Source organism: Onychostoma macrolepis, chromosome 11, assembly GCF_012432095.1.
Source record: "Onychostoma macrolepis isolate SWU-2019 chromosome 11, ASM1243209v1, whole genome shotgun sequence".
NCBI lineage: Eukaryota > Metazoa > Chordata > Actinopteri > Cypriniformes > Cyprinidae > Onychostoma > Onychostoma macrolepis.
In genome coordinates this window covers 16,172,169-16,186,929 of record NC_081165.1, presented here as the reverse complement: position 1 = coordinate 16,186,929, position 14,761 = coordinate 16,172,169, and the positions used below count along the sequence as shown (strand labels likewise).

General features: G+C 34.0%; 1 protein-coding gene across 1 annotated transcript; it reads right to left on the bottom strand.

The window, feature by feature from the left end:
• Nucleotides 1–1,346: 1,346 nt before the first annotated feature.
• Nucleotides 1,347–2,499, bottom strand: si:ch211-220m17.5 (guanylin family protein). The gene is made up of 3 exons (XM_058791963.1): nucleotides 2,345–2,499; nucleotides 1,821–2,007; nucleotides 1,347–1,715 (listed from the first exon to the last, which is right to left on the bottom strand). The coding sequence occupies exons 1-3, from the start codon at nucleotides 2,414–2,416 to the stop codon at nucleotides 1,657–1,659; spliced, it is 318 nt and encodes a 105-aa protein (XP_058647946.1). The 5' UTR covers nucleotides 2,417–2,499; the 3' UTR covers nucleotides 1,347–1,656.
• Between the last annotated feature and the right edge of the window lie 12,262 nt (nucleotides 2,500–14,761).

Below are 14,761 nucleotides of genomic sequence, written 5' to 3'. Positions count from 1 at the left end.
AGCATTCCTCCTCCTCCAAACACCGAGTTGAGTTGATGTTGTTGAGACCTCAATTTTGGTCTCATCTGACCACAATACTTTCACCCAGTTCTCATCTGAATCATTCAGATGATCCCCAGTCCAAGGGAGATTGACAGTTACTGTATTTTGTATTTCTTCCATTTGCGAATAATCGCACCAACTATTGTCACCTTCTCACCAAGCTGCTTGGCGATGGTCTTGTAGCCCATTCCAGCCTCGTGTGGGTCTACAATCTTGTCCCTGACATCCTTGGACAGCTCTTTGGTCTTGGCCATGGTGGAGAGTTTGGAATCTGATTGATCGATTGCTTCTGTGGAAAGGTGTCTTTTATACAGGTAACAAGCTGAGATTAGGAGCACTCCCTTTTGGTTGATAGGGGATCAAATACTTATTTCACTCATTAAAAAGCAAATCAATTTATAACATTTTTGAAATGCACAATTCTTTTGTTGTTATTCTGTCTCTCACTGTTCAAATAAACCTACCATTAAAATGATAGACTGACCAAGACCTTCAAAGTGAAAGAATAATGACCAAGACCTTCAAAGTGAAAGAAATGGCTTCCTCTCCATTCTGTTGTTCACCATTTCACAGAAGCTTTCAAAACAGGTAAATTACAGTTCCATCAGCAGTTTTTTTCTTTTTCTTTTTTTTTTTTTTTTTTTGAAGCTTACAAGCAAACATAAAACAGTACACAAAAAGAACACAGTACCTAATCAATTTTTACTCAAAGCACAGGACAGCAAATCAAGGTGGCTGTTTTATGTACAAATGGTGTGTTGCATAAAGGAATGGATTCTCATCTGGACTACAAATGATCAGGAATTTGTTATGTTGGGGTGATGAATTGATGTGCTGCATGCATGCAATCAGCAGAATGGTTTCACCATACACACATTTCAAAACTCGCACAAAGACACACATTCACGCTTGAAAGATTTCATGTCTAGTAATGAAAAAATTGAATATTTAAATAAGCAGTCAAGTAGTTTCCTGAAGACATATATCAGTAAATAGAGTCTTCACACTTAATGTTCCTGTCACTCAACTTTCAATAAATCTTTTATGAGCAACAGCCCACCAAACCCCATCAAGAACTCATGGCGTATGTTGCTTTCAAACTGACTGAATATAAACATGAAGTAGTCAGCTTCCCTCCTGTCAGTCAAAAAGTATGGCATTAAATGGTTTGCACTCAGACATACCAAGTTCCTCATCCATTAAATATGAACTAATTGCCTAGTTTTGGCTGTAAAACCGAATAACATTTTTGAAACGTCAATCACATTCTTTCTACAATAAAAATTATACACAATGCACAGAGAGCAGATTTTCAATGCACTTTAATGAACACTGAGTCATTACCACACACAAAGGAGTATAAAACCCAGTAAAACTGAGAAATAGAAAAATAAAAAAAGACACTTTTTTTCTTAAATAAATGAAATATGCGCTGTAACAAAACAAAATGTGGGAAAGCAAAGAGGGGAAGGAAGTTTAAGTAACAGTTCATAAACAGTGTGCTGCCATTTTGAGTTTTGTCATTCAGGCAACATTCATGAGAACGTATGGCAGTAAATGAAAATATGCTGATTTTATTAAGTGGAGCTGAGGATGATCAAGCAAGGGGAGGAGTTAGCAACCGGTACAAGCCGCAAAAGCACATATTTCACAGACATCCACAGGCACAGATGCTGAAACAGACAAAAAGTTATCTCAGGTTAGATTGGGATTTATCAAGCAATGCAATGCAATTTATTGACAGTACAATGTGTACAATTATTGCACATGACTATTACCTAGCCTAGCGAAGGACATTGTTGCTCCTCTCTGCATGCACAGAGGCGTAAACTCCTGTGGCAGAGTTGGATTGGAGCATACAGAAAAGTAGCTCGTCTTGGCCAACCGAGGGTTTTGTGTTCGTGGTTGGTCGATTAATTGCTGGAGAACTTTCACCGAGTCCAATGAAAAGGAAAAATCACCTTCCTACAGGAGGGAAATTGTAGAAATAAATGGATGAGTTCAATTCTCAATGCCAAGACCGAACAATGCGTCAGCACTGACCGCTGTAGTTCAACTTAATAGCATTTGGATGAATGATTCGTTATAAATATCTCAAATGACTCATGCCTTTATTGAATACACCTTTGAGCCATATGCACAACAATATACACGTTTCAGAATCAGGTCAGATGCAAACTGATGCAATTCTGAGGAGATGACATCCATAAATCATGGAATAAAGTGTTCATTAGGTTCATTTAAACTAGTAAGATGTTTTTAATTATAGCATTTAATGATAGCAATAAAAGCTTGAGCTTACCTGGACTTGCACAGCCTCACAGACCAGGCAAAGAGCTACAACGAGGAAAGCGACAAACAAAACGGTCTTCATGCTGGCTGATTCTTCTCGAGAACGGTTTAGCTGTAGTATGTTTTTCGGTTGTTATCACTGCAATCTCTGCCTTTCTCCTCTTTTTGTCTCCTCTTATATAGGAACTGATCCCCGGACCAGCAACCTATCAGAACCTGTCATTGTTTCTTTGCTGTTAATGAATAAAGAGGATAAATTTTATGATGTCGTAAAACAGAATTCATAAATCCGACGTGACCTCATCTGTAGTTGTGACATACACTTTTATGGATCTTTTAGTTAGGTTTGTCTAGTGGCTTGTTCTTCATTCTCTAGTTAGGGTTAATTAATAACCACACAATGAGCACACAATAGTGTCTTTGTGTTGGGAACAGGTTCAAGCTAATGAGAATACCAATGCAGGCAAATATCAAAACAAAGTTACACTTTACTTTAGGTCATGTTTTTTCCCCTGATCAAAGGCTATGACTAAATGTTTAGTCAATGTCTGAAGTACACTTTTTGCAAATATTACACTAATGATCTAATATATCACATTGTAAGTTTCTTGTATTTCTCTGGGCCCTAAGTGAGTGATATATAAAATAATATATAGATATTTAAAGATATACAAAAATAAAGAAGATCATAAGATTGCTTTTAAACATTTAGTCTAGGGCACTAGTTCACAACTAGGTCAAAAAAGTAACTAACTGTAGTATATAAGTGTGTACATCAGTCTTAAGCCACTGTATTTTTGGTGCAAATGTGTCAGTTGTAAACATGGTTAAAGGGATAGTTCACCAAAAAAATGAAAATTCTGTCATCATTTACTCACCCTCAAGTAGTTCCAAACCTGTATAATGCACTGTAAAAAAAAAAAAGTTGAGCCAACTTAAAATTTTAAGGCAACCAGCTTCAGCAGATTTTTGAGTTTTCTGAACTTGTCGTTTATACAACAAAATTTTGAGAATCTCCCACAAAAATAAGTTGAGCAAACTCAAAAATCTGCTGAAGCTGGTAAAACAATTTTTTTTAAAGTTTGCTCAACTTTTTTTTTTGTGCATAATGCTCAAAGAAACACACATTTGGCTCAGTAAAGCTAATAAATGATAATTCTGCTGTTGTTTGCAATTAAATTGGTCTTATTTTCCCATTTAGCTTGCATGATTTCATGACAGTATTGTATTGAGATACATGAATTATAAAGAAATTAATGCTTTTATCCAGCAAAGATGAATTAAACTGATCTGATCAAAAACAATAAATGCTATTCTTTTTAAATTTCTCTTTATCAAAGAAACCTGAATAAGATGTATCAATTTCCACAAAAACATCAACTGTTTTTAACTATCTGGTCTCATGGCATTTACGTACCTGGGTGCACTTTCACACAAATTTACAGAGTTGCGATTAATAAAGTGTAATTTTCGCACAATTACTTGAAGAATATCATGCTATGACTTCAAAACAATATTAATATGCTGGGAGATTTGAAAACTGATGCTTTTGAACGTTAGCATCGTTAGATGGTTGGTTTGTTCGGTAGCTCACGGAGTACGAAGACGGACTTAGGAGATGAGAAGCGCCGGTTCAAATCCCCTGTAACTACAGTTCGGCAAAGCAATTAAAATCTGCATAAAAGGAAGTTCAAATGCCATAGTTGCATCAGCTAATACGTTTTTATATCAGTTTTGCATTTGTTAACACTATCGGGTAGGTTTAGGGTTGGATTTGGTGTAGGGCATATTTCCAACACGATAGAGCATTAACCTTTAGCAACAGTCCCCGGATATTCGAATTCTGAACCACCGCAATACGTATCTGAAGCAACGTAATAAAAAAATAGCAATACGTACCAATATCTACGTAATAAAAACGTGCCAGGTTTCACATATTGAACCTGTGTTTTAGCGCCACTCAGTAGACATTTCTATTTGAAACTGCGGCGAAACGTGCAGCAAGGTACGTAAAGCGGTGTCGCACAAAAAGTGCGCAGAGGTACGTATTTTTATGAGACCAATGAGAAAGTGAGCATATTAGAATGATTTCTGAAGGATCATGTGACACTGAAGACTGAAATAAAACTCAGCTGCTGAAAATTCAGATTTTCGATCACAGTAAGAAATTAAATTAAAATGCACCGTTTTAATTGTAATATTTCACATTATTGCTGTTTTTGCTGTATTTTTGATCAAACAAATGCAGCCCTGGTGAACACGAGACTTATGTTAACTAAAAAAAACTTCATTGTTATCACAAATCTTCACTTATCACAAATCACTATTATGTAATCAAAATCAATGTGCTATATAAAGGAAGACCATAAGAGCAGTATATGAAAGTTCATTAAACCACTATCAGTAATTAATATACTTATTTTATTTAGATATGTACAGGTATAAAGATACTTTGCTCAGTTAACTGTGCGGACAAAATGAACATTAAGTCTGTTCTGGTTCTGATAAACCCTTTAATCATTGATCAGAAAGTCTCTTCTTCAAAGCTTCATTATCACAGAATGATCTATTCAATCATTTCAAATCACTTATAGTTTAGACAGACGTTTAGACTATCAATACCTGCAAAATCAGTTTTTATACAATAGATTAATCATTCTAAAAATCACCAGGTTCACAGAAAGGCTTCAGTCTGATACTGTGATAGCGCCCACACCTGATGATGTAAGTTAACTTCAGCATGGCACCTGCTTATCAACCAAGCCTCTTCCTTCCCTTGTAAATATACGTGATTATTCACACTGTAGATTCTCACATACACATGTGTTCGGCTTCCAACACCATACACACACACGCATCTCATGTTTATCAGGCACATATGGACGTCAGGTATGAAGAGGCAGAACTCAATGCTCATGTTTGTACATAGAAGGCTTCCCATGCTTTAATTTGCTATTGCTTATCAGGACTCCAAGACAATGATTATCATGTACTGTGTTTACTTAATATTGTCAATATTCTCCTCCCTGTGAAGGCGCGTTCTGTTTTAAAATTGCTTTATGATATAATGGCCCTAATTACACCGTAACTGCTTTGACCTTTGCATCAGTTGCTCTGAGAGCTGTGAGAAAGAAATCAGGACAGTGGAAAATGTAAATGTTGTTTATAATACACTGTAAGTCTCTTTGCACAAAAATAAAATAGACAGAAAACAAGACGTTGATTAATACAGAAACAGTCCATTGTGTTTTATAAAGCCTGTGCCATTGAAAAAGGTTTAGATGTTCAATATAAAATGATTACAAATATTAAAAATAGTTACATAAATTATAATAAATCTCCAGTTCTCCAGTTTATAATAATTATATGTTCTTATATTGAATATTTTTAGAGGGAATCATCTGAATCATCAATGAAAGCTTCCATGAGAGCACATAATTCATACCTAATCAAATACAATACACTGAAATCTAAGTTTTATAAGACACCACTTATGATTTCCTTGAGCTCCTGCTCCAGCATATTGTGTATTTCTGTTTTTACAAGCATTATCCATTGCAATTCCTGAATGTTTTGACGCAGACTAGTGTTAAACAAGCTGCAGATGGTTCATATTTATATGAGATGACGCATGAAAGGAACCACATGTCAGATGAGAGGGTACTTACAATGATTTTTCAGTGAAGTTAATTTTTGATCTTATTTGATAACTTGGGGGACGGAAGTCTAAATAAGGACCAAAAAGCCTGTACCTATAAATCCATATGAAAAAACCTGTCTCACCATTCTTCATGATGATAGGACATCAGGCCAGTTATATCGAGCTGGTACTGTGCCAAATGTGCCAAAAGACCTTTATGTGTGGGACGTGAACGACAGCTCACATGACCATCGAGTAGTAACGTAATATAATACAAATACAAATTTTATGGTTTGTTAGCTTACAACATATAATTTTAGAATATGAAAAATTGGATTGATTATAAGATATTGAAAATGAAAAAATGAAATATGAACTATTTCAATAATATATTTATATTATTTCAATAGTATCCGATTAAATTACAAGTTCCCAAAGCAATTATGCATTAAGTATAAATTAAGCATGGTAAAGAGGAGCAATTACCAAAGACCTTTACCCCTGATCTTTATTGTCACAATATCTAAGGGTTCCAATAGATAATGGGGCAAATTGTAGGTATAGACTGTAATGGAGATTGTAGAAGCAGGAAAAAAAATTATTCAAATAGCTACTGTTTAAAAAAAATTAAGTACTTGAAAAATAATAATGAATGTCAGCTACTTCTAAAATTTTATTTAATGAGCCATTTGAGTAAATTGTTTGGAATCTATATAAAAATGCATATTAGACCAAAATTATTGTCCCAACTAGACTATGTATCTAAACAAGTAAATTCATATTCACTCTAAAAAAATGCTGGTTTGCTGCGTTGCTAAATATGTTTGTTTACTGTCACCTACACTGAAAAAAATCTTTAGCTGTCCTGATATGAATTGATTTTGATATTGATCTTTGAGATTTGTTGAGAGAACTCAACAACTTCAAATGAATCATGTTTCCTTTTTACCTTTTCTCAACAATCTCTTTCTTCTCTTGACTGATAATTTAATCAACACAGTCATGGAGCTTGTGAAATCTTTCACCTAGTGGCATGGACCAGTGAAAATGTGCCCAGGATGGTGACTCACGTCATGGTCCATTAATTGAGCTCTTGCTTTCCTGATCTCTGCACCTGAAAAGGAAACACGGAACTTCAATTTACGCATGAGTCTGATTGATAAGGAAGTCAGTGCTGCCTGGAAAACAAAGTGGAACCTGTAAGGAAACGAAGATATATACAGTTTTATATTTACATTCCACTTTAGCTTTCTATTTGTTATAACACTTGCACTGGGATTCATTTAATATAAATAAATAGAAACATACCAAACTCTCATGCTACCATAGTCATTTTAAATATAAGAACACTGATATGGCACCTAAACTTGTTGACTTATTTTTTCAGTATTCACTATATTAATGTGTAACACGGTTATGGCACCTAAACTTGTTGACTTGTTTTTTCAATATTCACCTTTTTTTTCCTGGTTCAAATAGCAGATGTGTAATCAGCCATAATCAACACAAGCAGAAGCTTTATGGCTAAGGTGAAAATATATTAACATAGTAATTTGAAACGTGAGAGATAATATCAGTTAAATCAGTGTCAGCTGACTGTGCAATTGCACTGTTTTATTTTAGCTCAAGAAGGAAACGCCAATATTATATGCTGTTTTTGCAGATGCGTTTATTAATTAAGGCATATTTTCAGGATTTTCATTCTGAAGCAGATTTTCTGGTCTAAATTTGCAGCCACATCTGGGTATAATTCAAAGCTGTAATCATGCCCATGTTGGCTGTAATTGCAAAGCTCATTAATTTAAACATATAAAATAAATAGGTCATGACCTGAAATAAAACACTTTAGTTATTTCAACACTCACAGATGAGTGTTTCCTTTACAGCTACATTGTCATAAATTTTCCATTGTCTCAAAACTCACAAATCTCAGGAGTCCACGCACATTAACAAAACTGCTTGTGTTTATATGGCCTTCCTTTTGTTCTGCATATCTGTGAGACATTAACTCCTTTGGGCCAGAGGTTTACAATAGTTTAACATTTCTGTGACAATGCTTACATTATCTCTCTCTATACTGAGTGCCTCATGAAGCAGAGTCATTGATTTTTGCATTGTAAAGGGTTTGATTTGTCTTTGTCTAACAGAAAAATCTCCTCCATATGCAGGAGTCCATCTAGTTAAGACCATTAGTGTATGTATTTTTCTAACTGAATGCATTTTTATTTCATTATAAATTATATTCTCTGCATAATATGAGTGAAAGTTTGAATTGAAAAAAAAGAAAAGGAACTAATTCACGAGTTTCTTGCGTTATTGCCCTTTTGCTTTAAAGGCGTAGTTCACCCAAAAATGAAACACTGCTGAAAATCCACTCAATCTCAGGCCATCAAAGATGACAATGACTTTGTTTCTTCATTGGTTTTGAGAAACGTAGCAGAACATCACTTGCTCACCAATGGATCCACCGCAGTTAATGGGAACCCGTTCCAAGTAATGGATGTTTCTTACAAAAACACAGCTTTTCACTTCACAAGACATTATTTGATGGACTGGAGGTGTGAGGATTACTTGTGGATTATTGTGATGTTTTTATCAGCTGTTTGGACCCTCATTATGACGGCACCCATTCACTGCAGAGGATCCTTTTTGGTAAACAAATGATGCAATGATGAAGAAACAAACTCATCTACATCATGAATAGCCGAGGGTGAGTAAACGCTCAGTCATTTTTTTTGGGTGAACAATAATCACCTAATGATCACGATGCCTTCATTTCATTATAGCGACCTTCTAAGAATTCTTTCATTTCAATTGATTAAATTGACTGTCTATTCCCAGGTTTAAATATTTCAGTGCGGTCTCAGACTTTTAGATCTCTGCCTTGCACCATCATCAAATCCTTCTCTAGTCCTGCTGATAGATTCATTAGAAAATTAATGAACGGGATTCTTTCTAACTACCTCATTGAACATGCTGTGCCTCCAAATAGAAGACCAGGCTGAGTCATAAACGATTTATGTTTGCAAACATGTTACTTAAATGAGCACTGACTTAAGGTTTTGGATTTGGGACTGATCTCTGCTGTGGCAACAGTGCAGGAGTAAATATAAAAGAACACAGAAATTACTCATGGATAACTTTGTTCCAACGACTGAAGCGTTTAATGGCAGGCCATGGCAGACATGCACTCACAAAGGCCGAGCGTGACCAGCCAAGATTGTACTGGGATATGAATAACAACAGTGTCACAGTTGGTTAGTAATCAGGTGATGTACGTGTTGTGAATATCTCTAGTGGAAAGAATGAAGACACTTGACTACTCATATGATACTGTGTAGTTTACCTGGGCAATATAATTCACTCTAAAGTTTTGTATGAAAAGAAATGAGTCATGAGAGTGTGTATGTTATAGTGATTCATTCAAAGTGAAGGACTGCTGTTGTTGTTGTTGTACTATGTAACTTTGGACCCTCTAGCGGTTAAAAATAAAACTGCATGCATCTTGCAGAAGAACATTGTTTTGGTTGTGCTTCGGCGTTGCTCCTCTGCATGGATGAATGTAGTTTGTGCACCATGTAGTTCCACATGGAAATCTAATAAAAACGTCATTTCAACAGGTTCCATATCTTATGCTGTTGTTTTGACTTATGCATTGCATTAGTTTACATTACATGTTGTTAACATTAGACATAACGATTGCTAGTCTGACAAGGTTATATAACATTACAGTGAACTTATACTACTGTTAGAGAGCTAATTATTTATCAGTTCAATACCATATCTTACCTGTTAAGTTATTTAAAAACCATCTCTGGGGTCTGGGTTTTAAATCTGGGAGTTCCTGCCACTTCTGAAAGGCTAATCTAGTGTTGATTCAGGTTTTATTATGGAGTCTGTCGCTTTCCCTTTTTGCTTGTAGATGCTGCTCTGTTAGTTTTTTTTGTTGTTCTTTTTATAACCAGTGTTTCCTGCTATTTCACTTACACACCATACATCTGCCAGAGTAAGAGCTACCATGTTTACAGATTTTTACAGATTTTTTTGAACAAAGGCAAAAGTAAAAACTAGTAAATATATCAGTAACTCACAACAGACATTAACAACAACAAATATATAAAGAAAATATAAATAAAGAAATAGTAAAGAAAATAAAGACAAAGAAAACAAAGAAAAACAAAACAAATGACAATGGGCCAGGGGTTATGGAAATAAGAAATCAGTCTCAAATCCAAAACCTTAAGTCAGTGCTCATTTAAGTAACATGCTCATTATAAAGCCCAGTTCTAAGGAGAAAAAAAGACTATGTTCTCAGAATTGCGAGTTTATGTCTCACAATTCTGACTTAATAACTCACAGTTGCGAGTTTATATCATGCAATTCTGAGAAAAAAAGTCTGAATTAGCGGTTTATATCTCGCAATTCAGATTCATTTCTCACAATTGCGAGTTTAAATCAGGCAATTGTGAGATGTAAATTCACAATTGTGAGAAAAAAGTCAGAATTGTGAGATAAAAAGTCGTAATTATCTTTTTAATTTTTTATACAGTGGTGGAAAAAGGCTTCCATAAGGGGTACTAAAAAATGTACAATAAAAGAAATTTGAAAAAGAAAGAAAAATCCTTGAGTCCTCTCTCTATTTTTTTTTTTTTTGCCTTTCCCTATTTGCCTTTTCCCCTTTAATATGCAACACTCAATCAAAAATACATTATAAGGAAGCGTAAATAATACACATTGAACACAGTGTAAAAGATTTGACCACTTTGGTGGATAGTAGCCTATCCAAGTAACATTTCAAGTCATTACAAAAATAATAAATAGGGGTTTCACAGACAAAAAAAATGCATTTATGTAATAAAAAAATGGCTTGAAAAATAAATTTATTAGAAAATACTTGTCTTTCAACTTCTTGTTGAAGTTATAAAAACCAAATAAAGCATCCTTAAACACCAAATAAAAACTGTCTAAGAGATACAAACAAACAGAACATACAAACAAACAAACAAACTGAATTTCCTCCAGCTACATGGACAGAATCCCAAAAAAGTTGAGGAACAAGACTCATCATCCACTCCACAAAAGGAGCAAAGGGGATCCTTCTCAGGAAACATTTTATTTATTTTTTTTGTAATAAACAAATTGACAGGGTAGAATCGATGTAGCAACTCAAAAGATACCTTATTAGAAATTAGATATTTGTAGGATAAGGAACACACTAATTTCCAAGGAATATCATTGTACCCCAGTAAGTTATTGCAGAGGGGACAGTAATTCAATTATGTAAGAGTTGCTGAATCTTTCAGTATTTCTGAGAGGAGAATTAGAAACAAAGCAAATCTTCCCTATTGCAGTATCACAAGGATGTAACAAATAAATGAAAGAGGGTACAAATTCAGCTGAGCTTTTCAGAAGTGCAATAGCTCCACTGAGAATGGCATCCATCACTATGACACAATCTCGTGGGGTGACAGGAATACAATATTTAGCTAAAAATTCAGAAGAAAGCAAATGACCATTTGTGTTTACAAGTTGAGAAACCAAAAGAATATGTTATTAAACCATTCTGGAGATGTATGAATATCTTGGTTATTGTAATTAAAATAATTATGGGGACTAAAATTGTGCTTGTAAATTAAGTGCCAGGCCAGAAGTACCTGCCAATGAACATTTGACAGTTTTGTAGTCAGTTTAGTAATATTATACCAACAGAAAAGGGAGACCACCGATATCAGAAAAAATGTAATTGGGAATAGTGTTCCATACGGATTCAGAGTCATTCAAGAATTGCCTCAACCAGTTTATCTCGAACGTGCGGTTTAAAGAGGAAAAATCAAGAAAATTCAGACTCCCCTATTCAAAACAACAGACAACAGATTTGTTTGATGTAATGTCTCTTGTGTTTCCATAAAAAGCCAAAAGCAAACTATCAACCTCTACACAAGTTGATTTATCCACATGCAGGAAAAGAGCAGGATATAGGTCAATCTAAAAACACTCTTTGCTTTGGCAAGGAGAGCCCTTAATTGTAAAGACAAGTCTCTTTGGAGCCTGTAATAACAGGATCAAAGTTTACTCTTCTTCTCGCATTATCATCTAACTCACTTGAGACTTAACAGGAATTTTATGCAGGGATGGGCCAGAATAAAACTTTTAAAGGAAGCAGTTCACACTTATCAAAATTTAAAGATAGAGCAGAAGCTTTAAAGAAAACTTTGATAAGATCAAGAGCGATAGAAATATGTGATTCGTTTTCAAAAAAGTGTGCACTGAAATTTTTTTTGCAAACAGTTTATTTAGGTACATTTAAAAAAAATGTTGAAAGTTAGTCAACTAAATTTGTTTATGTAAATGTAGCTACAATAAATTGATTGCAACCTTAAAAAAATGTAGTAAATTCAATGAATATTTTTTTTTCTGTGTCCTCAGATAATTGGCTCATAAGAATGTGCTTGTCAGCAATATTAATTCCTTTTAATTGACACCTTGTTTACAGATAAAATGTGGCATGCACGGATGAATGACATTTGTATGCTATTTCCAGCAAAATCTGTCCCGACTGCTCCTAGGTTTATCAAAGTGTATCTGGGTAAAGTAAAGTTTGGAAGTTTTTTATTTTTTTTGTGCTCTCTCATTAATTAGATTTTGACATCAAAACAGTTACATAGAATAGGTTAAAGAAAGTTTAATAAAAACAAAATGTTAAAAAATATTAATAAAATCAACAAACCATACCTGATTATGATTGTCACTTGGAGTGTTGGCACTTTTTTTTTTTTTTTTTTACAATTACAATTACTTTGGTTTTAATTGATATATTGGTGTGCCATTGGTTCAAGCTAATTATTTTGTATGTTGTAATTTACTTTTTCCTTAATGAAAGCTTTAAGATGTTATACAGTTAAAATTGTAATTGTAAACAGACAAAATTTCTTGATTCGTTTTTTTTTTATCATGAAGAAATTTTTCTCAAAAATAAATATATAACTTAGACATGCTAGACATCTACACAAGACATCTATACATCTCGATGCTAGCACATTTGACAAAATAAATCAGTTTATCACAGCACTGTCAGACCAATGGTTCTCATTTATGATTTTGTTGTATATTGTTTGGTTTGGCTTTGGTTGTCCTAGAAACGTTCACAATAGAGAATTGTGCCCCTCCAGACAGTTATAACCAGGTATTGCCCTTCTGACATAAAATCCAATAGCCTTTTTGGACAAGACTACCTGGCAGACAATAACTTTGTTATAAAGATGCTGGTTAAAGAAGATTGCTTGCCTTTAAAGTAAGTGTTAGTAAATGTTTCGGTGGGCACTGAAATGGCTGTAAATCCGTATCATTGTACCATGCTGTTGACTGGTTCCATTCCAATCAGTAAAGTGTTATCTTATCTAATCTTATCTTATGTAACATTATGTTCTGTAGGGGGCAAATCTTTTGAATCTTTTTAAAGCTTCGAATAGGTAAAAACTCTGATGGTATTCAGTTTTCATTATAAAATTTTAATTTAGTGGGGATGGTCCAATATTCGTGCTCAGTTTGCTCCAGTGACAGAAAAAGTTAATCTTTCAAATGAATTCAAATTGACAGATGAATGTTGTGTGCATTGAAAAAACACATTAACATGCATATGGACACACAATTCTGTCTCCTCTCAGTGCTCATTGTATTTCATTCTTTGCTTAGGCATATATTCTGCCCTCTTTTAGGTATTCTATATTTACTCTTAACTGATATTTGAATTACTGTATTGTAAATGGTATTTGTGAATTCTCGTGTGAATTTTTTAGTGTTGGTCCTATTGCTGCATTTCTATATATGTTAAAATTACATGAATATAAATTTTAGTTGCATTAACTACTCAAAATACCCTAAATAGCTCATCTACTCTTTATATATATCCAGTCTGTGTGGTTTTGAAGTGTACAGTACAGTAAAGAGTCAACATACAGTGTGTTTGATGTTTTGCATACATTCAATACATTCAGTGTTTTTACATCACATATAGATATTTTCAATCCACTTCCTCATGAAGTGCTTTCTATCTTCTCTTTAATTACATATTTTATTGTCATTGTGCAAAATCTTGTGTCTGCCTTGTGCCAAAATGGTCAAAACGGCAATTTTCCCATGTTTTGTCAATAAACATGTATATGAATTTAAGGCTGTCCAGGTAAAAGAAATAGTAATGCATTAACGGGGGTTCTATTTGACACTTTGAATCACTTGTAGTTCAAGCCAGGTTTGCCAGGTCTGCAGTTTCACCTTCACAAAACATTATTTGTAATGTGCCTCCAATTCAATGATCAAAAAGAGCATTTATTCATTTTATCACAAAATTCAAACAATAGATGTGGCGTGACAGATTGCTCTAACAGCTTCAAGCGGCAGTCTCTTCCAGTTTAATACAAGAGGGAGCATATTTAGCTACTGTTATGTACACTGTAAAAAGTGAAAGTTGACTTAAATTAAAAAAATTGAGGAAACCCGGTGCCTTAAAATTATTAAGTACATAATAATTAAAAAAAAAAAAAAAGTTAAGTGAACTTGACAATTCAATTAACTTATTTTTTAATTATCATTTACTTAAAAATTTTAAGGCAACGGGTTTCCTCTATTTTTTTAAGTTAAGTCAACTTATCACTTTTTACAGTGTATGTTTCAATAAATCTGTCATAGTTTTAATGAAAACTAACTTATGTGCAATTGAGTTATAGACGTTTTTATTTGAGTGTGATCTGTACAGCATTGTATAGGCTATAATAGTGTTTCATCTCTAAT

Coding starts and splice junctions, on each gene's coding strand:
- si:ch211-220m17.5 (XM_058791963.1), bottom strand. CDS start 2,416: ATGAAGACCGTTTTGTTTGTCGCTTTCCTCGTTGTAGCTCTTTGCCTG. Junction 2,008..2,344: donor GTGAGGCTGTGCAAGTCCAG/GTAAGCTCAAGC, acceptor TCCCTCCTGTAG/GAAGGTGATTTTTCCTTTTC. Junction 1,716..1,820: donor AATGTCCTTCGCTAGGCTAG/GTAATAGTCATG, acceptor TGTCTGTTTCAG/CATCTGTGCCTGTGGATGTC.